At 44.7% G+C, this 25,155-nt stretch overlaps 2 protein-coding genes across 4 annotated transcripts in view; one reads left to right on the plus strand and one right to left on the minus strand.

Moving 5' to 3' along the window:
* The first annotated feature begins 6,613 nt into the window (after positions 1-6,613).
* On the plus strand, positions 6,614-16,684 carry drc1 (dynein regulatory complex subunit 1 homolog (Chlamydomonas)). The gene is made up of 16 exons (XM_014145212.2): positions 6,614-6,874; positions 7,055-7,142; positions 7,298-7,410; positions 7,624-7,807; positions 7,883-8,020; positions 9,493-9,579; positions 9,687-9,809; positions 9,898-10,037; positions 13,713-13,847; positions 14,190-14,670; positions 14,811-14,900; positions 15,032-15,118; positions 15,244-15,389; positions 15,999-16,151; positions 16,322-16,424; positions 16,533-16,684. Exons 1-16 carry the CDS (start codon positions 6,747-6,749, stop codon positions 16,587-16,589), a joined length of 2,253 nt encoding a protein of 750 aa, XP_014000687.2. The 5' UTR covers positions 6,614-6,746; the 3' UTR covers positions 16,590-16,684.
* Positions 16,685-16,774: 90 nt separating this feature from the next.
* Positions 16,775-25,155, minus strand: part of otofa (otoferlin a) — a 149,074-nt gene continuing 140,693 nt past the window's right edge. For 2 of the 3 annotated variants that reach the window (XM_014145204.2, XM_014145198.2), the window contains 4 exons: positions 23,508-23,749; positions 22,834-23,012; positions 22,372-22,472; positions 16,775-17,105 (listed from right to left, as the gene is read on the minus strand). In XM_014145204.2, coding sequence (XP_014000679.2) covers positions 16,919-17,105; positions 22,372-22,472; positions 22,834-23,012; positions 23,508-23,749 — 709 coding nt within the window. In that variant the 3' untranslated portion in view covers positions 16,775-16,918. Of the gene's footprint in view, positions 17,106-20,008; positions 20,217-22,371; positions 22,473-22,833; positions 23,013-23,507; positions 23,750-25,155 lie in introns of those variants that run through there. The other variant, XM_014145200.2, reaches the window with a different exon arrangement.

The following is a 25,155-nucleotide window of genomic DNA, read 5'->3' on the forward strand; positions in this document are numbered from 1 at the left end:
TGGACTCCCACACATATGCACCCAGATGTGCACATTACACACACACACACACACACACACACACACACACACACACACACACACACACACACACACACACACACACACACAGACGTGCACAGTACACACACATTCACAGACAAGTGAAGTACACACATACAGTATAGCACCCCCCACTCCCCTTCCCCACTGAGCAGATTAAGATGACAAATGTGAACATTGACTTTAAGTACATTCAAGCAAACACACACACACACACACACACACACACACACACACAATCATTTACACATACACTCCTGTCCTGTCCTCTTTCTATGCTCTTGTCAAAATTTCACTTGCACCCGTTTGTGCGAACAGCCTTTTTCAGCACTGTGTTTGAGTGTGTGTGGGTGTGTGTGTTGTGGTCGTCCCTACAATGACCTAAGTGCAGGGAAAGCCCCCGGGGCCTGTCGTTCCAGAGAATTCTCATCAGAGAGGAGCCGCACCACAGCTTTACTGTAGTATTCATTAAAGTCCACCAAAACAATACAGTAAATACTGTAGTATTTACTGTTGTATGCTGTAATATATATTAGTATTTACAGTTAAAATATAGTATAAATACTGTAGTAAAAGAAAACTGTAGTATATTTTATAGTAATTCATCTAACAAAAAATAGGTGTTTTTAATAGCCTCCTTCGTTTTTATTAATATACACAATATATGAAATACTTTTGTACACTGTCTAGCATTCAAAATAATAGATAAATATCTCTAAATCCCCAAAACATTTTACAACACCTCAACACATCACCAGTGGGATAAGCCAATTTGTTAGCCCATAGTAGTTTTTACAATGAATACAAATAGATATTTTGCAGTATAAAGGAATTACATATGTTTCCTTATTAAATAACTGTTAAATAAAATGGAAAATGTGTTATTTGTCATGTTTTTGTCATTTTAATGTGTTTTTACATGGTGCCAAAATCAAGGGACAATTACCACCGCAATTCAAGAAGGACCTCTTTTCTCCCAACAACAAACGCTGTCATTATCTTGTAAACACTTGTGCAACACTCAGCAGGTGGTTTAGTGTGTTCTTTCACTCCCTTAATCTTCTGGCAAGGTGAAAAAAATCTGCCTTTCTGCCTATGAGCAATGCAGTTAACCCCCCAACAACACCTGCTCCCCGGTTGCTGATGACATGGACGTCGATTAAGGCAGCCTCCCGCATCTCTCTGATTCAGAGGGGTTGGGTTAAATGCGGAAAACATATTTCGGTTGAATGCAATAAGTTGTGAAACTGACTAGGTATCCCCTTTCCCTTCCCTTTCCCTTTCCCTTGTGGCTGGGCTGGTTGGACAAGGTCATGCTCCGCTCTCAAATGGCCATTAGGGGCTTTGATGTGGAAAATAGACATTCCCTCTATTGACGCTATAGTCTCCTTTCAAGGAATGTATAGCTTAGAAAAAAAGGTTTGGAAACAACACTGAATGTTAGTTGAAATGAGAAGCGGCAAGTAACATAAATGCTGACGCTAATAATGCTAATTTATAATTGTCACGTCCTGACCATAGTAAGTTGTTATTTTCTATGGTAGAGTAGGTCAGGGCGTGACAGGGGGTGTTTGTCTATGTTATGTATTTCTATGTTCAGTTTCTAGTTTTGTATTTCTATGTTGGTTTTGTTTGGTATGATCTCCAATTAGAGGCAGCTGGTTGTCGTTGTCTCTAATTGGAGGTCATATTTAAGCTGATGTTTGTCCCACGTGTTTTTGTGGGTGATTATTTGTGAGTAGTGTTTGTTTCTCCTCTGCGTCACGGTTTGTTGTTTTGTAAATTTCAGTTATTTGATGTATTGCATAGTTTCACGGATTAAATAAATATGTGGAACGAAACACACGCTGCACTTTGGTCCGCTCCTTTTGACAACCGTGACAATAGTATATACAGTGCCTTCAGAAAGTATTCATTCCCCTTTACTTGTCATTGTAAATAAGAATTTGTTCTTAACTGACTTGCCTAGTTAAATAAAGGTTAAATGAAAATATTGTTGTGCTACTGTACAGCGTGAATTCAAATTGATACCGATAACATGAAAATATGTTTTTACACATTTTTTAAAATGTATTTAAAATGAAATATATAATTATATCTACATAAGTATTCACACCCGAGTCAATACTTTGTAGAAGCACATTTGGCAGTGATTACAGCTGTGAGCTTTCTACACCTGGATTGTGCAACATTTGCCCATTATTATTTTCAAAATGATTCAAGCTCTGTCAAATTGGTTGTTGATCATTGCTAGACAACCATTTTCAGGTCTTGCCATAGATTTTCAAGTAAATTTAAGTCAAAACTATAACTCGGCCACTCAGGAAGATTCAATGTCTTCTTGGTAAGCAACTCCAGTGTAGATTTGGCCTTGTGTTTTAGGTTATTGTCCTGCTAAAAGGTGAATTCATCTCCCAGTGTCTGGTGGAAAATAGACAGAACCAGGTTTTCCTGTAGGATTTTCCCTGCGCTTAGCTCCATTCCATTGAATTTTTACACTGAAAAAGTCCCCAGTCCTTAACGATTACAAGCACACATGATGCAACTACCACTTTGCTTGAAAATATGGAGAGTGATGCTCAGTAATGTGTTCTATTGGATTTTACCCAAACATAACACAGAGAGGTGGCTGCCTACCTACAGATTTCATATCATTTGCCACTTTAATTTTTAGATTTTACATTTAAGTCATTTAGCAGACGCTCTTATCCAGAGCGACTTACAAATTGGTGCATTCACCTTATGATATCCAGTGGAACAACCACTTTACAATAGTGCATCTAAATCATTTTTTTTGGGGGGGGGGTAGAAGGATTACTTTATCCTATCCTAGGTATTCCTTAAAGAGGTGGGGTTTCAGGTGTCTCTGGAAGGTGGTGATTGACTCCGCTGTCCTGGCGTCGTGAGGGAGCTTATTCCACCATAGGGGTGCCAGAGCAGCCAACAGTTTTGACTGGGCTGAGCGGGAACTGTGCTTCCTCAGAGGTAGGGGGGCCAGCAGGCCAGAGGTGGATGAGCGCAGTGCCCTCGATTGGGTGTAGGGACTGATCAGAGCCTGAAGGTACGGAGGTGCCGTTCCCCTCACGGCTCCGTTGGCAAGCACCATGGTCTTGTAGCGGATGCGAGCTTCAACTGGAAGCCAGTGGAGTGTGCAGAGGAGCGGGGTGACGTGAGAGAACTTGGGAAGGTTGAGTTGTAGGGGTTGTAGGGGTTTAATGGCACAGGCAGGGAGCCCAGCCAAAAGCGAGTTGCAGTAATCCAGACGGGAGATGACAAGTGCCTGGATTAGGACCTGCGCCGCTTCCTGTGTGAGGCAGGGTCGTACTCTGCGAATGTTGTAGAGCATGAACCTACAGGATCGGGTCACCGCCTTGATGTTAGTGGAGAATGACAGGGTGTTGTCCAGAGTCACGCCAAGGTTCTTAGCACTCTGGGAGGAGGACACAATGGAGTTGTCAACCGTGATGGCGAGATCATGGAACGGGCAGTCCTTCCCCGGGAGGAAAAGCAGCTCCGTCTTGCCGAGGTTCAGCTTGAGGTGGTGATCCGTCATCCACACTGATATGTCTGCCAGACATGCAGAGATGCGATTCGCCACCTGGTTATCAGAAAGGGGAAAGGAGAAGATTAGTTGTGTGTCGTCTGCATAGCAATGATAGGAGAGACCATGTGAGGATATGACAGAGCCAAGTGACTTGGTGAATAGCGAGAATAGGAGAGGGCCTAGAACAGAGCCCTGGGGGACACCAGTGGTGAGAGCACGTGGTGCGGAGACGGATTCTCGCCACGCCACCTGGTAGGAGCGACCTGTCAGGTAGGACGCAATCCAAGCATGGGCCGCGCCGGAGATGCCCAACTCGGAGAGGGTGGAGAGGAGGATCTGGTGGTTCACAGTATCAAAGGCAGCAGATAGGTCTAAAAGGATGAGAGCAGAGGAGAGAGAGTTAGCTTTAGCAGTGCGGAGAGCCTCCGTGACACAGAGAAGAGCAGTCTCAGTTGAATGACCAGTCTTGAAACCTGACTGATTTGGATCAAGAAGGTCATTCTGAGAGAGATAGCAAGAGAGCTGGCCAAGGACGGCACGCTCAAGAGTTTTGGAGAGAAAAGAAAGAAGGGATACTGGTCTGTAGTTGTTGACATCGGAGGGATCGAGTGTAGGTTTTTTGAGAAGGGGTGCAACTCTCGCTCTCTTGAGGACGGAAGGGAACACTAGTCACTTTATTAATGCCACTTTAAGAATGTTTACATATCTCGCTTACTCATCTCATATGTATATACTGTATCTTTCACTATCTATTCTTTACTATCTACTGCATCTTAGCCGCTCCTCTATATATTTTATATATATATATTCTCATCCTATTCCTTTACTAGATTGTGTGTATTAGGTTTTGTTGTGGAATTGTTAGATATCACCTGTTAGATGCTGCTGCACTGTCGGAACTAGAAGCATAAGCATTTCACTACACTCGCAATAACATCTGCTAACCATGTGTATGTGACCAATAAAATATGATTTGATTTGATTTGACTTGTTAAGCACATTTTTACTCCTGAACTTATTTAGGCTTGCCATAACAACGAGGTTGAGTACTTATGACATTTCAGCTTTTAATTATGTATTAATTTGTCAATATTTCTAAAAACATAATTCCACTTTGACATTATGGGGTATTGTGTGTAGGCCAGTGACAAAAAAAATCTAAATAGAATCATTTTTAAATTCAGTCTGTAACACAACAAAATGTTAAAAAGTTAAGGGGTCTGAATACTTTCTGAAAGCACTGTAATACAGCGTAATACTTAAACACTATTTACCATAAACAAAAGTTGTATAAATAGCATTTACACGCTCCACTACTATCTTACTCCTGCCTGGCTCTCTGCACACAATCTCATCAGCCGTTGGGCTCCAAGCCCCAGAACAGAACTCAGTCTCTTCACTCAGACCTCTAAATTTGGGATTAACATGAACATGGAGGTGCTTAGGAAGACGACTGAAGCCTCAACCAGGTAGATTAGAATATGTGCGTGTTTGTGTGTGTGTGTGTGTGTGTGTGTGTGAGTAGGTGAGTGAGACAGAGGACATCCAGAAGCTGTCAGAGGGTAGATGGGGTGCAATGTGTAGAAATGTAATGCACAGAACCAGAAATACCTCCAGTAATTTCAACAGCTAAAGGAGACAAAACTAAGAGCCAGAAAGAAAGAACTCATGCAGGTAGACCTGGAAGACATGCTTTATACAACCTGACTGAACCACATTCTCATCAAAGATACATTTAACACAGCATCCTCGCTTTGAATAGAGTATTCCCTTTGCCAGGATGTGTGCAAATGGTTAGGCATATGATGAGCTCCTAAAGACATATGTCTGGATCAGGACTCAGGAGAGAGAACAACATCAGAGACAGAAGAACACGCTTTAAAACCCTCTGTTAATAATGCATAATCCATACTGAACAAAAATATAAACGTAACACGCAACAATTTCAACATTTTTACTGAGTTACAGTTCATATAAGGAATTCAGTCAATTGAAATAAATTCATTAGGCCCTAATCTATGGATATCACATGACTGGGCAGGGACGCAGCCAGGACTGGGCCTAGGGAGTTGTTGGGAGCCAGGCCCACCCACAGGGTAGCCAGGCCCAGCAAATCAGAATGAGTCCCCTCCCCCCCACCGGTTGGACATACTTCAGAATTCTCTAATACAATGCTGGAGGCAGCATATGGTAGAGAAATGAACCTTACATTCTCTGGCAATAGCTCTGGTGGACATTCCAGTGCATGCTAATTGTACGCTCCTTCATAACTTCAGAAATCTGTGGCATTGTGTTGTGTGACAAAATGGCACATTTTAGACTGGCCTTTTATTGTCCCCAGCACAAGGTGCACCTGTGTAAAAATCATGCTGTTTTATCAGCTTCTTGATATGCCACATCTGTCAGGTGGATGGATTATCTTTGGTCACTAACAGGGAGGTAAACAAATTTGTGCACAAAATATGAAAGAAATAAGCTTTTTGTGCGCATGGGATCTTTTATTTCAGCTCATGAAACACTTGACATGTTGCGTTTATAATTTTGTTCAGTATACTAGGGTCTGTGTTGATGAAGCTCTCTCATGTACAGGAAATAAGTTCATTCCACACCGTTTTCTAAACTTTTCATGAATTCAAAATATTTAGATCAGCAGAATTGTAACCTTAACCCACAAGTAGGATGTTTCTCAACATTGACACTGAAGCTGATTTTCACGTTAAATAACTACTCAGTATGTATAGGTCTTGACATGAATAGGCTACTTACCAGGGCAAAAATAGACAGTGTACCAAATGCCCATTATTTGTATTTACCAAATGTATTATTGTAATATTACTATTAGACTTGAGCAATAATAGTCTGAACTGTGAGGATAGCCTACCCTGTCTATTCTACATTAGGAGAAAGGTTGCAATGTATTTTTCTGATTAACTTTTATTTCATAATCAGTAGTAAAGCGCGACATTCCACTGCAGTTCACATTTCCTTCCGGCAGGGTGCAGAATATCCTACTTTTTGAGACTGGCCACCGTACCCATAGCAACGATTACAACAACAAACCATCATGTAGCGAGTGATGTTGCCACTTTACACTTTTTCCAGACTTAGGTTGTGTAGAAGCGAAGTAATAAGCTTAACTAGATAGCTAGCTAAGAAAAAAATGAGTCAAGCCGGTAACCTACGTGAGGAAACGGAGGAGGCTGGACCTTCCGTGGACTCTGAAAATCCAGAGGAGAGAATTGCAGCCCGTCGCCTCCGGATAGCTGCACGAAGTGAAGCCAAGAAAAGGTAGCTAACGTTAGCTGGCTTCTGTTTGAGATTGCACCTGTTAGCCACCTGTTAAACTTTTAGCCTAGCTGTTTAGCTATTGCAGGTGAGGTGTACTCTGTCCTCTGCAACTTTAGTGTTAGCTATAGCTAGCTATATAGTATATGCCAAAATAAGATGTACTTTTCCCATGTCATCCAGACAAGAACTGGGAGATGACTCCCATGAAAAGAAAGAAATCAAAGAGGAGGCCAGGAAAAGCCAGCATCAAGTGGAACAGAGTGAGAAGGTAACATTAGGCCTATGTTATTGTTAGCATTAGAAATGAATTTGAAGCAATGAAACATAACGTTAACACAACACACACACACACACACACACACACACACACACACACACACACACACACACACACTACATGTCTCATTCTCTCATTCCCCCCAGCGTATGATAAAGCTGCAGAGTGATGGGACGGAGCTGGTCACCAACATCCAGGTAGCAGCTGATTCTAGGGCATCGCAGCGTCAAACAGAGGTGGAGGAGGCCCACAGACTCAGGTACCATACTCAGGATCAGTGACTGTGCCCCGCAGCAGTTGTAGTTGAAGTGCTCCTCCCTCTGTTGGCCATGGACTGTAAATGCGTGCCGGTATCTCATTACTGTTCTACCAATAACTGAAACGTTAACTATCAACCAAACATTAATGTGCTCAAATCCTCCTCTCCGACCTCCCTCTATCGCTCTCTCCTCCCACCCCTTCCCCTGAGCAGGGTGGAGAAGCTGGAGAATGAGGCCAAGTCGAGCCTGGAGAAGTTTGAGGAGATCACCAGGAAGTGGACGGTGGCAAAGATGAAGGAGATCCCCCAGGACCTGAGAGACTCTCTGAGCAGCCAGCAGCAGCTGTGTGCCCTGCTCATAGAGGACAAGAACAAACTCATCAAAGAGCTGCAGCAGGTAGTGTGTGTGTGTGTGCTTGTGTTTATTAATTTGTTTTGTCTGTATGTATAATGTTTGTGTGTGCGTGTGTAGGAGATGAAGTTAAGTGACGATCGCTACGTCAAAGATCTAAAGAAGCAGGCAGAGGATGTGGACCTGATGATTGAGAGGATGGAGGACCAGGTCAAGTTTCTGATGGGCTCCTACAGGAATGAACTGGACCAGATAGAGGTAGGACACATTCAGATTCAGTGTTTAATACTCACATGTACAGGCTTGCAGGTGTGAATGCAGGGTACTGTGAAAATCTTAGGCTCCGAGCTAAAACATGCAGGACTAAGTTAAATAAAATAATGAAAATGGTAATAAAAAACAACAACAATATAAATATAAATAGCACTATATAGTAAAGACTGTTGAGGGCGTGGGGGGGAAGGACCATAGGGGGAGCAACATGTAAGGTAAGTGACCATTGAGTGGGTGTGGGGGGGGGGGGGAGGAGAATGTCCATAGGGGGAGTAGGAGGGGGAAGCAGGTAGCTTGGTGGTGGCTATTCAGCAAACTATTGGCCAGTCTATTGCCATGATGCTCCTGTACTTCCTGCGTCTGAGGAATTGAAGCGGGGAGAACAGGACATGGCTGGGGTCCTTGATGATCTTCTTGGCCTTCCTGCGACACCTGGTGTTGTAGGTGTCCTGTAGGGCAGGCAGTGTGCACCCAACGGTGGTTGAAGAGTCGCTGTCGTGCCTTCTTCACCACGTTGTCCGTATGGTTAGACCATTTCAGCTTCTCTGAGATGTGTATGCCGAGGAATTTGAAGTTATTGACCGTCTCCACTGCGGCCCTGTTGATGAGGATGGGGGCGTGTCCAGCCTGGTTCCTCCTGAAGTCCACAATCAGCTCCTTTGTTTTGCTAACGTTGAGGGAGAGGTTGTTTACCTGGCACCATGCCGTCAGAGTTCCTACCTCGTCCCTGTAGGGTGTCGTTGTTGGTATACAGGCCTACTCCTGTTATGTGTCAGCGAATTTGATGATGGAGTTGGAACTGTGTGAGGCTATGCAGTCGTGGGTATACAGGGAATACAGGAGGGGACTGAGGACGTGCCATTGTGGGGCCCCCGTGTTGAGAATGATTGTCAAGAAGGTAGTGTTGCCTACCTTCCCCACCTTGGGGTGGCCCGTCAGGAAGTCCAGGACACAGTTGCATAGGGAGGAGTTCAGACCCAGGGCCATGAGCTTTGTGATGAGCTTATAGGGCACTATGGTATATAAGGCCGAGCTGTAGTCGATGAACAGCATCCACACATTCCCTAGGGGTTACCCCTTGGTGGGTGATCCACGAGCTGACATGAAAGATATGAGCTTGGTGGGAGGACCTAAAGGAGGACGGGCTCATTGTATTGGGTGGAATGGAATTAATGGAAAGGAGCCAAACATGTGGTTTCCATATGTTGGATGTGTTTGATACCATTCCATGTGTTCCATTCCAGCCATTACAATGAGTCCATCCTCCTATAGCTCGTCCCATCAGTCTCCACTGAGCCACCTTCTGTCTCCCCTGACCATGTAGTGTCCTGCCGACTTTGATTGGGGATGTTTCCTGCATTTGGTTGGTTTTTGGTCACCGGGATGGTTATTTTGGTTGTTGACATGTTCATTGATCTGTTTGTTGATGGTTGTTGACCTGCTCCTGTTTTGTGCAGAATTCCTTTGAGCATGAGCGGAAGATCCTACTCACGGGGAACAGGAAGAAATGGGAACAGTACATGAAGGAGCGCCGGGACAAAGAGGTAAATAGGATTCTAATAAATAGACTCTCTCTCTTCTCTCCCTGAAAATGTACTTGAACTGTTTGTGTCTCTCTTTGTCTCTCCTTTCCCCCTCTCTCTCTCTCTAGCTGGAGAACGTGATGCAGAGGATGAAGAGGGTGGAGGAGTATGAGGTGTTGCTGCAGCAGCTGAGGACAGAGGATGCGGAGGAATACAATATGATCAAGATCAAACTGGACACAGATGTTCAGGTAGACGGAAAATAAGAAAAAGTGGAACAAGTATGCAAGTATGTGAGGGACTGTTTTTAAATGAACTGTGGTATGTGTGTGTGTGTAGATCTTGGAGCAGCAGCTGCAGCAGATGAAGGCTACGTACCAGCTGAACCAGGAGAAGCTGGAGTACAACTTCCAGGTGCTAAAGAAGAGAGATGAAGAGAACACTATCACCAAGTCCCAGCAGAAGAGAAAGATCACCAGGTAGCTACATCTACAATGATTCAAAAAGTATTCAGACCCCTTCACTTCCTTCATCAATCTACACACAATACCCCGTAACGACAAAGTAAAAACAGGTCTTTGAAATATCACATTTAAGTATTCAGACCCTTTACTCAGTACTTTGTTGAAGCACCTTTGGCAGCAATTACAGCCTCGAGTTTTCTTGGGTATAATGCTACAAGCTTGGCACACCTGTATTTGTGGAGTTTCTCCCATTCTTCTCTGCAGATCCTCTCAAGCTCTGTTGGGTTGGATGGGGAGTGTCGCTGCACAGTTATTTTCAGGTCTCTTCAGAGATGTTTGATCGTATTCAAGTCCGGGCTCTGGTTGGGCCACTCAAGGTCTTTCAGAGACTTGTCCCGAAGCCACTTCTGCGTTGTCTTGGCTGTGTGCTTAGGGTTGTTATCCTGTTGGAAGGTGAACCTTTGCCCCAGTCAGAGGTCCTGAGTGCTCTGGAGCAGGTTTTCGTCAAGGATCTCTCAGTACTTTGCTCTGTTAATCTTTCCCTCGATCCTGACTAGTCTCCCGGTCCTTGCCGCTGAAAACATCCCCACAGCATGATGCTGCCACCACCATGCTTCACAGTAGGGATGGGATTGGCCAGGTGATGAGCGGTGCCTGGTTTCCTCCAGACGTGACACTCGGCATTCAGGCCAAAGAGTTCCATCTTGGTTTCATCAGACCATGAGAATCTTGTTTCTCATGGTCTGAGAATCCTTTAGGTGCCTTTTGGCAATCTCTGGCTGTCATGTGCCTTTTACTGAGGAGTGGCTTCCGTCTGGCCACTCTACCATAAAGGCCTGATTGGTGGAGTGCTGCAGAGATGGTTGTCCTTCTGGAAGGTTCTACCATCTCCACAGAGGAACTCTGGAGCTTGGGTTCTTGGTGTTTGGCTGCTCGGCCAGCTCTAGGAAGAGTCTCGTTGGGTCCAAACCTTTTCCGTTTAAGAATGATGGAGGCCACAAATGTTTTGGTACCGTTCCCCAGACCTGTGCCTCGACACAATCCTGTCTCGGAGCTCTACGGGCAATTCCTTCGACCTCATGGCTTGGTTTTTGCTCTGACATGCATTGTCAACTGTGGGACCTTATATAGACAGTTGAGTGCCTTTCCAAATCATGTCCAATCAATAGAATTTACCACAGGTGGACTCCAATGAAGTTGTTGAAACATCTCATAGATGATCAATGGAAAAAATCTAATCAAAGTGTATTTGTCACGTGCGCCGAATACAACACGTGTAGACCTTACAGTGAAATGCTTACTTACAAGGCCTAACCATCAGTGCAATTTTTAAGTAAAAAATTGTTATTAGGTAAACAATAGATAAGTAAAGAAATAAAAAAAATAAAAAGTAAAATGACAGTGAAAATAATAGTAGCGAGGCTATACACAGGTGGCACCGGTACAGAGTCAATGTGCGGGGGCATCGGTAGTCGGGCTAATTGAGGTAATATGTACATGTAGGTATAGTTAAAGCGACTACGCATAGATGATGAACAGAGAGTAGCAGCAGTGTAAAAGAGTGGGTGGCGGGACACAATGCAAATAGTCTGAGTAGCCATTTGATTACCTGTTCAGGAGTCTTATGGCTTGGGGGTAAAAGCATTTGAGAAGCCTTTTGGTCCTAGACTTGGCGCTCCGGTACCGCTTGCCATGTGGTAGCAGAGAGAACAGTCTATGACTGGGGTGGCTGGGGTCTTTGACAATTTTTAGGGCCTTCCTCTGACACCGCCTGGTGTAGAGGTCCTGGATGGCAGGCAGCTTAGCCCCAGTGATGTACTGGGCCGTACTCACTACCCTCTGTAGTGCCTTGTGGTCGGAGGCCGAGCAGTTGCCGTACCAGACAGTGATGCAACCAGTCAGGATGCTCTCGATGTTGCAGCTGTAGAACCTTTTGATGATCTGAGGACCCATGCCAAATATTTTCAGTCTCCTGAGGGGGAATAGATTTTGTTGTGTCCTCTTCACGACTGTCTTGGTGTGTTTGGACCATTCTAGTTTGTTGGTGATGTGGACACCAAGGAACTTGAAGCTCTCAACCTACTCCACTACAACCCCGTCAATGAGAATGGGGGCGTGCTCGGTCCTCCTTTTCCTGTAGTCCACAATCATCTCCTTTGTTTTGATTACGTTGAGGGATAGGTTGTTATTCTGGCACAACCCGGCCAGGTCTCTGACCTCCCCTATAGGCTGTCTCGTCATTGTTGGTAATCAGACCTACCACTGTTGTGTTGTCTGCAAACTTAAGGATGGTGTTGGAGTCGTGCCTGGCCATCCAGTCGTGGGTACAGGAGGTGACTGAGCACGCACCCCTGAGGGGCCCCAGTGTTGAGGATCAGCGTGGCAGATGTGTTGCAACCTAGAGTCACCACCTGGGGGCGGCCCGTCAGGAAGTCCAGGATCCAGTTGCAGAGGGAGGTGTTTAGTCTCAGGATCCTTAGCTTAGTGATGAGCTTTGAGGGCACAATGGTGTTGAACGCTGAGCTGTAGTCAATGAATAGCTTTCTTACGTATAATAATGGTGTTAATGTGAGCCACTACCAGCCTTTCAAAGCACTTCATGGCTATGGATGTGAGTGCTACGGGTCTGTAGTCATTTAGGCAGGTTACCTTTGTGTTCTTGGGCTCAGGGACTATGGTGGTCTGCTTGAAGCATGTTGGTATTACAGACTCAATGAGGGACATGTTGAAAATGTCAGTGAAGACACCTGCCAGTTGGTCAGCACATGCCCAGAGCACACGTCCTGGTAATCCGTCTATCCCAGCGGCTTTGTGAATGTTGTCCTGTTTAAAGGTCTTACTCATGTTGGCTATGGAGAGCGTGATCACACAGTCGTCCGGAACAGCTGATGCTCTCATGCATGCCTCAGTGTTGCTTGCCTCGAAGCGAGCATAGAAGTGATTTAGCTCGTCTGGTAGGCTCGTGTCACTGGGCAGTTCGTGGCTGTGCTTCCCTTTGTAGTCTGTAATAGTTTGCAGGCCCTGCCAAATCCGGCGAGCATCGGAGACAGTGTAGTGTGATTCAATCTTAGTCCTGTATTGGCGCTTTGCCTGTTTGATGGTTTGTCGGAGGGCATAGCAGGATTTCTTATAAGCTTCCGGGTTAGAGCCCACACCTTGAAAGCAGCAGCTCTACCCTTTAGCTCAGTGCGAATGTTGCCTGTAATCCATGGGCTTCTGGTTGGGGTATGTACGTACAGTCACTTTAGGGACGACGGGTATTGCGTGTAGATTGATGAGGAATTGTTTTTATTTAATACATTTTAGAATAAGGCTGTAACGTAACAAAATGTGGAAAAGTCAAGGGATCTGCATACTTTCCGAATACACTGTATAACACTATCACAATAGCAACATTATACAAACTGATGTACAAAAGACACGTTTGCTGCAAGGGCGCTGTCCATGCTGTCCACTACAATGTGGCGCTGAATTTCTGAGGTTTCCACCGCTGTCCGCTTCCGTGGTGCTAAATCGCCAATCTCTTCTATTACAGTGGGTTTGTTTACTTAAGCACCATTAGATATTTTAAACCTGTTGACAAAAGTCAACAACAGTTTGGGGCTGTAGTTTGGGGGAAACGGGTTAGCTTGTAAATAACACTTATACCTGTGTAGTTCTGCTGTAGTTACTGTGACTTTTATCATCTAGACTGCAGGATGTTGTCAACAACCTGAAGATCAAGTGTGCCAACCAGGAGAAGCAGTCTCGGGAGGAGAACCAGAACCTCACTGACGACTACACACGCATCATGCAACAGTACAAACACATGCAGAAGAAGATGAGGTGAGTAACACACAAACAGATACACACACACACACACACACACACACACACACACACACACACACACACACACACACACACACACACACACACACACACAGAGAGAATGTAATTGTCAGTCTTTGCATTTTCATATCTCTCCCTGTCTAACGCTATAACCTAGGGATGGTCAAAACTGCAATTTAACTGTACTGAGCAGACCAACAAATGTCACGTCAAGTGCAATGTCTCAAGCACTTGGGGAGACTTCGACACAATGTCTTAATTGCTTTTCGCTTCAGAAAGCCTTGTTTTGCCCATCCCTACTAATAAGGCTATGCTTTTTCCCCTCCTTCCATTCAGGCACTTTGCGGCCATCGATGCCAAGAAGTTTGAGGAGGTGTGGCTGATGAATGAGGAGGAGGTCAAGGCGCTGGTGGAGAAGGCCCTGGATACGGACCGGCTGGTCCACGAGCAGCAGTTGGGCCTGGCCTGGCAGCGCCCATCACTGGCTTTCATGGAGCGCTGCGGCCCCCTCCAGCCCCAGAGACAGGGCCAGAAGACTGCGCACCAGGCCATCTCCGAGCTGCTCCAGCTTGGGCAGACCAGTGGATGTAGCATGGGGAAGGGGAAGTACCAGGAGGCAGGGGTTGGGCCTGAATCCGGGGTTGGGCCTGGGGCAGAGAGCCCTGGGATGGCTGTGGATGTGTATGACTCAGGACCGGGGCTGGAGAGTGGGAGCAGTGAGGTGGAGAGAGAGAGGGAAGGGAGTGAGGGGGAGCACAGTGGGACGGTGTCGGTGAAGATGGTCAAGAAGCTCCTGGAGCTGCTGTGTGATGAGGCGGTGAGCGGGCTAAGAGTTTGTGTGTCTGTATGAAAGAGGAATAGAGAGAGGAAGAGGAACTGTGTTATCTAGCTAAACTAGTTCAACATTTAGCCTTTACAGCTTCTCTGTCTCTCTCCTTCCCTCCCTCACCTCCACAGGGTTTTCTGATAGAGAGTAAACTTCTGAAGCTCCTCTCTCCACTGGAGAAGGATGAGCAGTCCCTCATGAAGCTGGACTCCATCTTCACTGTGAGTCACACTGTGACGGCTATATGTATGTTATGTCACCTGTAACTATTCATTTACTGTCACATAAACACATGACAGTAGTGATAGAGGAGCTGTATCAGTGTTGTCTCCGCTCTGTTCTTCTCTGCCAGGCCATGGGGATCGAGAGCGAGGAGGACGTGTACAAGCTGGCGGATTTCTTCATGAAGTACAGACATACGCAAGGGGAGCAGACCCAGGTAAGGAGGGAGGGAGGGAAGAAGGCTGATGTTAGTAGCCATGATTACCAGCTCCACACTGACGTCTTGTAAGAATGATCAGAAAACATGATCCCATCTTTCTTTTCTTATTTCTTTGTATTCAGGATGTGTCTGCAAAATGGGGCGTGGCCAGTCCTCAGATGGAGCGAGGGGAGTTTACCTCCTCCTGCAGCCCGCCGTCTGACCTCATCCATCCCAATGATGTCCTGGTGGCCCTGAGGGCCTTCACTGCTCACCACTGCCGGCCCAGGTCAGCACTGGGGCTCTCTGTTTCAATACCCAAACTAGCATACCACTTAGAATCAAGCAATGCATTGGGCGTGCATTCTAAGTGCCTTTCCCATGTATTAAGCAATAAGGCCCAAAGCGGTGTGGTAAAGGGTCAATATACCACGGCTAAGGGCTGTTCTTTTGCACGATGCAACACAGAGGTATATTGGCCATATACCACAAACCCCCTGAGGTGCCTTATTGGTATTAAAAACAGCTTACCAGCATAATTAGAACAGTAATACTAACAGTAATAGAAGCAGTAATAGAACAGTAGTATTTCATACCGTGGTATATTAAAGCAATAAGGCACCTCAGGGGTTTGTGGTATATGACCAATATACCACAGCTAAGGGCTGTTCTTATGTACGACGCAACACAGAATACCTGGATACAGCCCTTAGCCCTGGTATATTGACCATATACCACAACCCCTCGGGCCTTATTGCTTAATTATGTGGTGACACATTGGACTCAATACAGCGAACTTAAATCAGTGTAGAAACTACCTTACAAATGTTATATGGGGAAGCGTAACTTTCCCAAAAATATTTCTCACATTGAAGTGATGATTGCGATATTTCCCCAGAGAGTTAGCTGCCTCTCACCAGCCCAGTATGCTGGGTCTAGGAGGGAGAGATGACACTGAAGACGCTGCTTACTGGGAGGCCATGGGTGACGTCATCCCTGAGGCCAAACTCAAGATCTGGGGCGCCCTGGAGACAGCACTTAACAAGTACCAGTGAGTACCACACACTCGCCCACACACACATACACATAATGACAAGATAGCAGCGGCCTTATAAATACATTCAACCCTGGCCTCTTATGGAGTTACAAAACAGGTGATCTAAAAAGTGGTGATTGATTGAGCATCGTTTTGATTGATTATTTTATTCTGTTTGTTCCTAGCATCGTTCTGACAGAGAGGTCCAAGTTCATCACAGACACACAGAGCCTGAAACAACAGAACACAGAGCTACGGATGCTGCTTCACCAATACGTCAACTCCAGGGTGTGTGTGGTGTGTGTGTGCCTGTGATTGCATCTAGAGGGTTCGTGTCCAGAATGTGTTTGCTAATTTAATGACACGTCTACTGACTTATCTACATTCTTCTCATAGGTCAATGCTGAGCTGGAGATCCCGCCCAACCTGGTGATGCAGTTGGCTCCTGAGTGAACAAGCTGACTAATCAGGAAGAGCACACACAAACCCACAGTGCAGTGGAAATGCTTCAATATTTAATGATGAAAATAAAGCACTTTGTCGACTTACGCTATGAGAGTTGATGTTTAACACTTTTAATAGAAAATATAAAGTGCATAATGGGAATATTACCGTATAGTAAAGCAGAATGTATACAACAAAATGTGGTAATAGTGCAATGCATTAGAGCGTGTACAAAGAGCCTTTCAAATACCAAGAATGCATAAGATAGTGCAAATACACTCAGGGATCAGGCACATTGAGAGAGAGAAAGTTTGCATGTGTGTGGTTGATAAGTGTGTTCAGCCAGCGATGTTGAAGATCTTGTTGCTGAGGGCAGAGGGCATTGAGAAGAAGAGCAGGCCCAGGAACAGTAGTCCCAGGACAGCCCCCAGCAGTAGAACACAGTGCAGCTTGTACTGCCTCCAGGCCAGGATACACACCACATGCATTGGGCTCAGCAACCACGACAGACTGGTATTGGGACGACTGCAGGAAGAGATGTTTACACACACACACAAAACTGTAATGTACACGCACGGCCACACAAACACTACTCATAACGAGTCATATTGATACGAATGCAACCTCTGGCATTCATTCAAACACACAAAGAACACAGCAACACACACCGGATGACACATTGTAACCAGATACAAACCCACCAGTTGTCAAAATTGTTATTTCAATTAATTCCATTTATTTAAAATCATTGTTATAACAGACAAAATGTTTATATTGCATACTCATCAACAGGAGAATATAATACACTTAGTGTTAGTGCAAACAAAATCTTTTTTTGTCGGTTTGTATTTTGTGAACATGAGATCACTAAAATGACTGCAACACAAATGATGTCATAACTACAAGTAGGTCAAGCAAGGGAAAATCAGAGGGAACTGCACACTGCAAACAAAGTAATCTGATAGGCCGACAGAGCAGAGGTCAAGAGGCCAAGCCGCACCTCCCTTTTACTGGACCTCTCGTGCTATAAGGTGCACATAACCACTTCAGGTCCGGGAAATCTGCATTGATTAAAACGTGTCAAGATCCAGATAAAAGGTAATAGAAGCCGACTGTAAAGCTATAGTAGAAAGGAAGTCATGCCATGTCTGATGACCATGTAAACTGAATCACTGCGAGATGGTAGAATACAGATGCATGCTTATATTACTCTAAAACGACTGTATATTTTCTGGATAACTGTAAGAACCAATAAGAGCATTCCAGGTCACTGAAGAAAGCGGTGAAGAAACAAACTTTGTTCCATAAAATGTTGGTGTTTGACGACATAATTTAAGCCAAACCATAGCAAGTTTACTTCTCTAATTGATTCATATTCGAAAGCTATTCGTGTATTCTTTGTCCCCCTTTAAATCTTGTTAAACTACAGTAAGTCCTAGGAAAATAGACATCTGTTTTCAGTCTCATCATTATTTTAGATGACGTGTGCAAAGGCTGCAAGAGCTAAAGAGGAACGCTAATGAACTGTTGGAAAACATTTGATTTTATCCAGTTCAAGAGCTCACACCAACCCCATGATTCCCATTTCAAAACCGACATACAGTGCCTTCAGAAAGTATTCAAACCCCTTGACTTATTCCACAGTTTGTTGTGTTACAGCCTGAATAAAAAAAATTCTATAAAAAAAATGCTCACCCATTTAAAACACAATACCCCATAATAACCAAGTGAAAACATGTTTTTAGAAATTTGAGAAAATGTATTGAAAATTAAATACAGAAATAATATATATAATTTACATAAGTATTCACACCCCTGAGTCTTCTTCAAGCTTGGTGAAATTGGTTGTTGATCATTGATAGACAATCATTTTCAGGTCTTGCCATAGATTTTCAAGGAGATTTAAGTCAAAACGGTAACTCAGCCACTCAGGAACCTTGTGTGTTGCCCTTGTGTTTTAGCTTATTGTCCTGCTGAAAGGTGAATTTTTCTCCCAGTGTCTGGTGGAAATCAGACTGAAATAGGTTTTCCTCTACGATTTTGCCTGTGCCAAGCTCCATAACGTTTATTTTTTATCCTGAAAAACTCCCCAGTCCTTATCGACTAACCCAATATAGACCACAGCCTATCATTTCCGAAGGGAGCAAATTAATCATAGTGGGCAGAACAAGAAACTTTGGTAACCTCTTTATAACATCTGCTTTTTTATTTTTTACCCATCTACCAATAGGTTCCCTTCTTTGCCAGGCATTGCCTTCTTTGCCAGGCATCTTCCCTGTGGCTCAGTTGGTAGAGCATGGTGTTTGCAATGCCAGCATGGTGTGTGCAATGCCAGGGTTGTGGGTTTGATTCCCACGGGGGGCCAGTACAAAAAATTAAAAATAATTAAATGTATGCATTCATTACTGTAAGTCGCTCTGGATAAGAGCGTCTGCTAAATGACTAAAATGTAAATTGCAAAATCTCCCTGGTCTTTGTGTTTGAATCTCTGTTTGAAATGTTAAATTCAGGTTGCAACACAAAATGTTGAAAAAGTCAATGGCACTGAAGGCACTGTATCATATCATAGGCACTGTCTCATGAGGCGGCAGATAGCCTAGTGGTTAGTGTTGGGCCGGTAACCGAAAAGTTGCTAGATTGAATCCCGGAGCTGACAAGGTAAAAACCTGTTGTTCTGCCCCTGAACAAGGCAGTTAACCCACTGTTCCTAGGCCGCCATTGTAAACAAGAATTTGTTCTTAACTGACTTGCCTAGTTAAATAAAGGTATAATAAATAGTAATCGGAATCGGAAGCTTAGATTGCTACACCAGACTCCGGCAACTTCCAAATCATTTAATTCATAAATAAACAAATACATACATAGATAAATAAACCATCTCTGAAATGTAACATCAGGGTATGCTGCATTGTTGATGATGAGATCAGGGTTGAGTAGTTTGATTGGTTAGTCAGTGGTCAGTGCAGGGATGAGGTTTCTGATTGGTTAGCGTCCTGAAGCATATGATTGGTTAGGCCCACTGTGCTACTGTGGAGTCGAAAGTAGATAGTTGTTCCTAGTTTTTAGAAGACCAAGGGATAGGAAGTCATTGAGTATGTGTGTTGAGCAGCACTGCCATGGTTAGAGGGGCGGTGGAGAAGGGGCAAGGCTGGGATGCGGAGGGAGTGGACTGGGGGGCTGCTGTCATCTTGTCTTCCCATCTATCCACCTTTCCCTCCCCTATTCTCTCCCTTACACGCCCTCTCTCAGCAGCACTGAGGCGAGTGTGTTTGGGGCGAGGGTACTGATGGAGAGACTGGGGGATGTTGTTTGAGGATGTGAGTATTAACAATGGAAAGTGGAAGTGCATGGAACCCCACCCACCCACCACCCCCTCCACTCCTCTGTGTCTCGACCACCTCCAGCCCACCCCCAACCCACCCTGGTACCCATCCCTGCAGCCCCAATCAGCCCCCTCAGGCCCCCAGCAGCTTCTTGACCAGGTAGCCAGGCATGCTGTAGAGGAAGAGCCCCAGCATCATGAGCAATAGCAGGGCCACAACGATCTTGATGATAAGCCACTTGTAGCGGTTACACACCAGGTAGCGGATAGCCTTCAGCGGGCTCAGGAACCACAGGAATGTGGTGTCCGGCCGACTGGGGGGATGGGGGGGGGGGGTAAGGTTAGAGGGGAAGGGTGAGGATAGAGGGGTAGATAGTGGGGCATGGGATGGATGGGATGGGGGTTGAGGGTTAAATGGATGTAATGGAGGGTATAAGGGAAGGAAGTGGGGAAAGATATGGGGTAGATGGGGGCGGATGTGGGAGAGGTAGAGGTGGGGAACAGAAGGGTGAGTGGATTAAAGGGAGGGTAGTGGGTGGGGTGGGGAAACAGTGATAATGGGGGCCAAAGTGCAGGGTAAAGAGAGGAAAGAGGAGAGCAAGCGTTAGTGGTTTGTAAGCCATATGATGTATGACTATTTCTAACTGATCACAATTTCACCATACACTACTACACAAACAACCCTGTTTAAAAAATAACAATGCTCTCTTTATTTTATACAGAACCAAAAGACCACTGCACAATCAGGAAGCACAGACGATGGAGACTCAGACGATGGAGACACAGATATAAATTAGATGATGTTTGTTTGACCGCTCGCTTGAAAGTAGCTACATATAAAAAGTATTTTCCCTGAAGCCGCCAGTGTAATGACAGTGTGATGCACAATGGAAGACTCAGGATTGACACCAGACACTGGCAGGTTGAGCAACAAGAGACAGAGGACAGTATTGGGGACAGAGACAGAGATATGAAGATGCCGAGAGCAAAGAAAAAAGGGGAGGGATGCAGCAAAAGCTACCAGAGACAATCTTTGTATATCTGAGGAAAGACAAAGATTGAGACATACCTGGAAAAAAAGAGGACAAGAAATGAGCGGTTGAGAGATGGAAGAAAGAGGTTATAGAAAAGGAAGGTGGTAGAAAGCAGAGAGGAAGAGGTGAGAAGGGAAAGACAGAGAGAGAAGCGATATGGGATCAGTGAAAAGGAGGAACAGAGGAGAGAACAGAGAGAGGGAAAAGGAGAAAGAGAAGCTGACAGAAAATGCGGAACAGAGGACAAGAGAGGAGGGGCTAGGATAGGACAGAGAGAGGGGGCTACCGGTGGCCCTGGTGGGTCGACGTTCTCTCAGGCCCCCAGCATCTTCTTGACCAGGTAGCCAGGGAAGGAGTAGAGGAAGAGGCCGAGCAGGAGCAGCAGCAGCAGCAGGCCCAGGGCCTTGAGGATCAGCCAGCGGTAGTTGTGCCAGATGAAGTAACGGATGGACTTCAGAGGGTTCACAAACCACATGAGACTGGTGTCCGGGCGACTTCAGAAGGGGGAGGAAAGGACGGGAGGCGTGGAGGGGATGTATATGGAAGGAAAGACAATGCAGGTTGGAGGGGAGGAAGAGAGGCAACAAAGGAAGGAAGAAAAGAAACAGAAGGAGACAGGTGAAGGAATGACAGGAAGAGAACGGAGTGATAGTGTGAAGGTGTAAGGGTGGCATTTTCACAGCGCAAAGAGGTGCTGTTGACAAAATAGGCCGTATGTCTTGTGTGCACCATATATCCTCTGAATAAACCATTATTAGCTTCTGATGGATGCACAATGAGAGGGTTTGAATATAAATGTACATTTTAAAGAAATACGGTCCCTTGCATTGCACTGTTTTTTGTTGCGTCGTGTGAATAGGACTCCTGAAGGAAGTGGATGAATATAGAAAAGTCTGACTGTGCCATTATTTTCTTTCCCACCTTCACGTTTAATATAATTTTTTTTGTGGTTGTGTTCATTTTGTCTGTATGTGTGTGCACTAGCGGTTCTGGGGGGGGGGGGGGATGGCAGGGGGGGGCAGTGCCCCTGTGACAACAATTTTTGACCCCCTTGTGGCCCCCCTAAATGTGGAGTATGAAATAATTTTTACATAACACTATTTTGCTATCGTTCTTTTTTTTACATCCGTTATTATTAGACAGTGGCAACGATGATGATTATGAACATGGTCTTTTGCCTGCGAATGCCTGCAATGCAGTGAAAAAAACGATATGACAACAATAACTGTAACTGGCCCCTCTAACAGTACAACTGGCCCCAGCCTGGCCCCCCCAGTTGAAATGGTCTAGAACCGCCACTGTGTGTGTGTGTGTGTGTGTGTGTGTGTGTGTGTGTGTGTGTGTGTGTGTGTGTGTGTGTGTGTGTGTGTGTGTGTGTGTGTGTGTGTGTGTGTGTCGCCTTAATGCGTGTATACTGTAACTGTAAATATCTTACTTTGGTTTCTCCAGAGGGTCAGGCTCATTGCGTCCCAGACCAACAGGACTTTTCTCCGCTTCCTCTGCCGACATCAGATGAAGCTCCGCCTCCACTTTACCCTGAGAAGACGACACAATCAATCCAATACTCCAACGTGTGTGTGTGCCGTGCGTGTGTGGATATGCGTTCGTGTCTATGTATGTGTAACCTCTAGTGGACAGACTACGTAAAATAAATGGTATCGTAACGTCTGTCAGAAGGTTCTGGGATGCAACGACTGGCTGGTAACAGTAGTTCCGGTGCCCAGGTTTTTAGTCAGTGGTTATTTGGACGGCTGAGAGTTTCCAGTTAGGGGGGGTGGAGACTTCACTAGTCGCGTTAGTATCTTTCTCTCAACATCTCTACCCTGAACCTAAATAATGATGTGACATTTTGATTCTGGGTTTCGAAGATTAGTCTCTCTCTCTCTCTCTCTCTCACCGTGAGTTCCATCTCATCGTTTTCGTCGCGGGCCACGAATGGCCACCAGCCCTTGACTCTCTTCTGTTTGAAGATGGAAATGCAGGTCAGCTCAGCCTCATTCTGGACCATGCCTATGGAACACTGCTTGGCTGTCTTCGCCCCACGGGGAAACCTGTTCAGGTCCAGCTCTATCGCACCTGTCAGGAGAGACAACACAGGGCATTAGTGAATAACTGAGGAAATATCTGAGGAGATACAGATGTCGGATCCTAATTTAAGCCAGTTTCCTACAGCAGGAAAATAACCCTGTAGCAACAGGAAATGTGAATTATTATGTTGAATTATAATTGACATTTTTGTAGGGGTTGATACATTTTTCGTATGGGAAAATCAAGTCTGAAATATCAAAGTGGAAATTACAAACTTTAGAAAGTCTTATTAAACCTCAAATACATGACAAGTGAAACATTTCTCCTGCAATAGGGTTAAAATTAAGATCCTACGCCTGTACAAAGATGGAGAGGTAAAGACAGACTGAGATACAGCGAGAACCTGGAGAGAAAGAGGACAAGAGATGAAAGAGGTTGAGGGATGAGATAAAGGAGCTATAGAAGAAGTGGCCGAGAACATACAGAACATTTCAGAAAATAGAATATGTAGCATTCCAGAGAGCCCTAGCAGTGTAGGCCTACCTAGGAAGTCATCAGCGGAGAAGTGGTCAGCGTCCCAGACCTGCAGAGTGAGGCGTGCAGGGATCTTGTACTCTGTCTCATCCCAGGAGAACATGGACTCCTTCTTAGAGATGACAATCTTCTCCTCGGCTATCAGGTAGTCAAAGGGGAACACGAAGCGCCAGTTGAAATTCCCCTCGCCTGTCAGAGAGTGGTAGTGGACGTCTGTGTCCTGTTTGTCCTCCTGCTGCCCTTTCAGCCACCTGGGATAAAGGGTTAAATATCACAGGGGTCAAAGGTTAGAGGTCAGGGTAATAATGTTGTAAATTGGGTGTTATTATGAAGTTATTTTTGCATATCAGCTAGCTTCACTTATCACGCTCTGTGTGAAGGTTGTCTGTTGAGGTTAGGCAGACGCAGTGAAGATCAGATCACCATCTTACATCAGTGAATGTGATTTGAGATTATTATGGATCATTTATAGTATGGCAGTATGTGTTTTATGCATTACAGGTCTGGTCCATTTAATACAAAAAAAGGGAAGTTAGTATTTCAAAAGCAAAACACACGTATGATGTGACCCTCCAATAAAAAAACAGTCAGTAATGAGACACGTATGAGATTATTAATTCAAACAAATTGAAATATGGCTATGAAATAATGGTGATGTTGTGTGGACCTGGGTAAATTCTATATGAAGTGTACCATCTGATAACGACCGAATAAGAATACGGTTTGAGCTGTGTATTTAAATACAAATTACCTGATTTGGTGTTGGAGGGTCACATGATTTCTATTGCCATGCACACACAAAGCTTTCCCAAAAAAAGAGAGTCAAATAAATAATTTCAAAAGCCTTTATGACAGTGCTTTCCTTCATTGGAGGGAAGATGCAGATACGACGAGATTAACATAAGCAGAAGTGTCATACAATGCAAAATGTGTCTCGACACAGGCTTAGTACAGTACTGTATGCGAGTTGTTTTGTTGCAGTGGCATCAAGCGGGCAGTGGTTGGTAAAGAGGGTAGGGTTCCATTCATTTTCAATTCAGAAAGGAAAGCAAAATTCTAATTTCAATAAGAAAAAAATGTATCTTTCAAAATTGATAACAGTTTTAAATTCTTCAATTGGAATACAAAAATGATGAATGGACTGAATTGAAACCCTGAAGGTGGGCACATTGGAGAAGCAGGAGGGGAGGCCAAAAACATTTCTACGACTTTCAATGTCCATTAGTATTCATATACTATTAACATCATTAATAAGAAGCATCATATTACAATAAAATTGCAAAAAACAATAAAGACATTTCCCATGCAAACATTCTTGACTAATGCATTAGTTTAACCCCTGCCCAAGACAATGTAGGAATGTGCTGTAGGAATGCAGGACCATACCAGTTAAACAAATGATAGTAAGGATGATTAGAAATTGGCTGTCATGGACTTATCCTGGCTTATATCCACTATTATGTGTATGAGAACTACTGAAAGTAAAATTCTAAATCAATACGTGTGTCATCCACAGAACATATTGCAAACCAGTCAATTTTAGATTAGTAAATGGCCTGGCCCTAGTATCATTTGTGTGATGTCTTTGATGACACTGACTCTTTAGGCTGTTTTAGTGGTATGGCACTGATTGGCTTCCTCTGTCTGTAGGCGTGAA

This window comes from Salmo salar, chromosome ssa15 (assembly GCF_905237065.1).
Source record: "Salmo salar chromosome ssa15, Ssal_v3.1, whole genome shotgun sequence".
NCBI lineage: Eukaryota > Metazoa > Chordata > Actinopteri > Salmoniformes > Salmonidae > Salmo > Salmo salar.

What these genes read in the sequence shown, in the direction of transcription:
- drc1 (XM_014145212.2), top strand. Translation starts at nt 6,747, where the DNA reads ATGAGTCAAGCCGGTAACCTACGTGAGGAAACGGAGGAGGCTGGACCT. An exon ending in CGAAGTGAAGCCAAGAAAAG is followed by an intron (nt 6,875 to 7,054) that starts GTAGCTAACGTT and finishes CATGTCATCCAG; the next exon opens with ACAAGAACTGGGAGATGACT. An exon ending in AGCTGGACTCCATCTTCACT is followed by an intron (nt 14,901 to 15,031) that starts GTGAGTCACACT and finishes CTTCTCTGCCAG; the next exon opens with GCCATGGGGATCGAGAGCGA.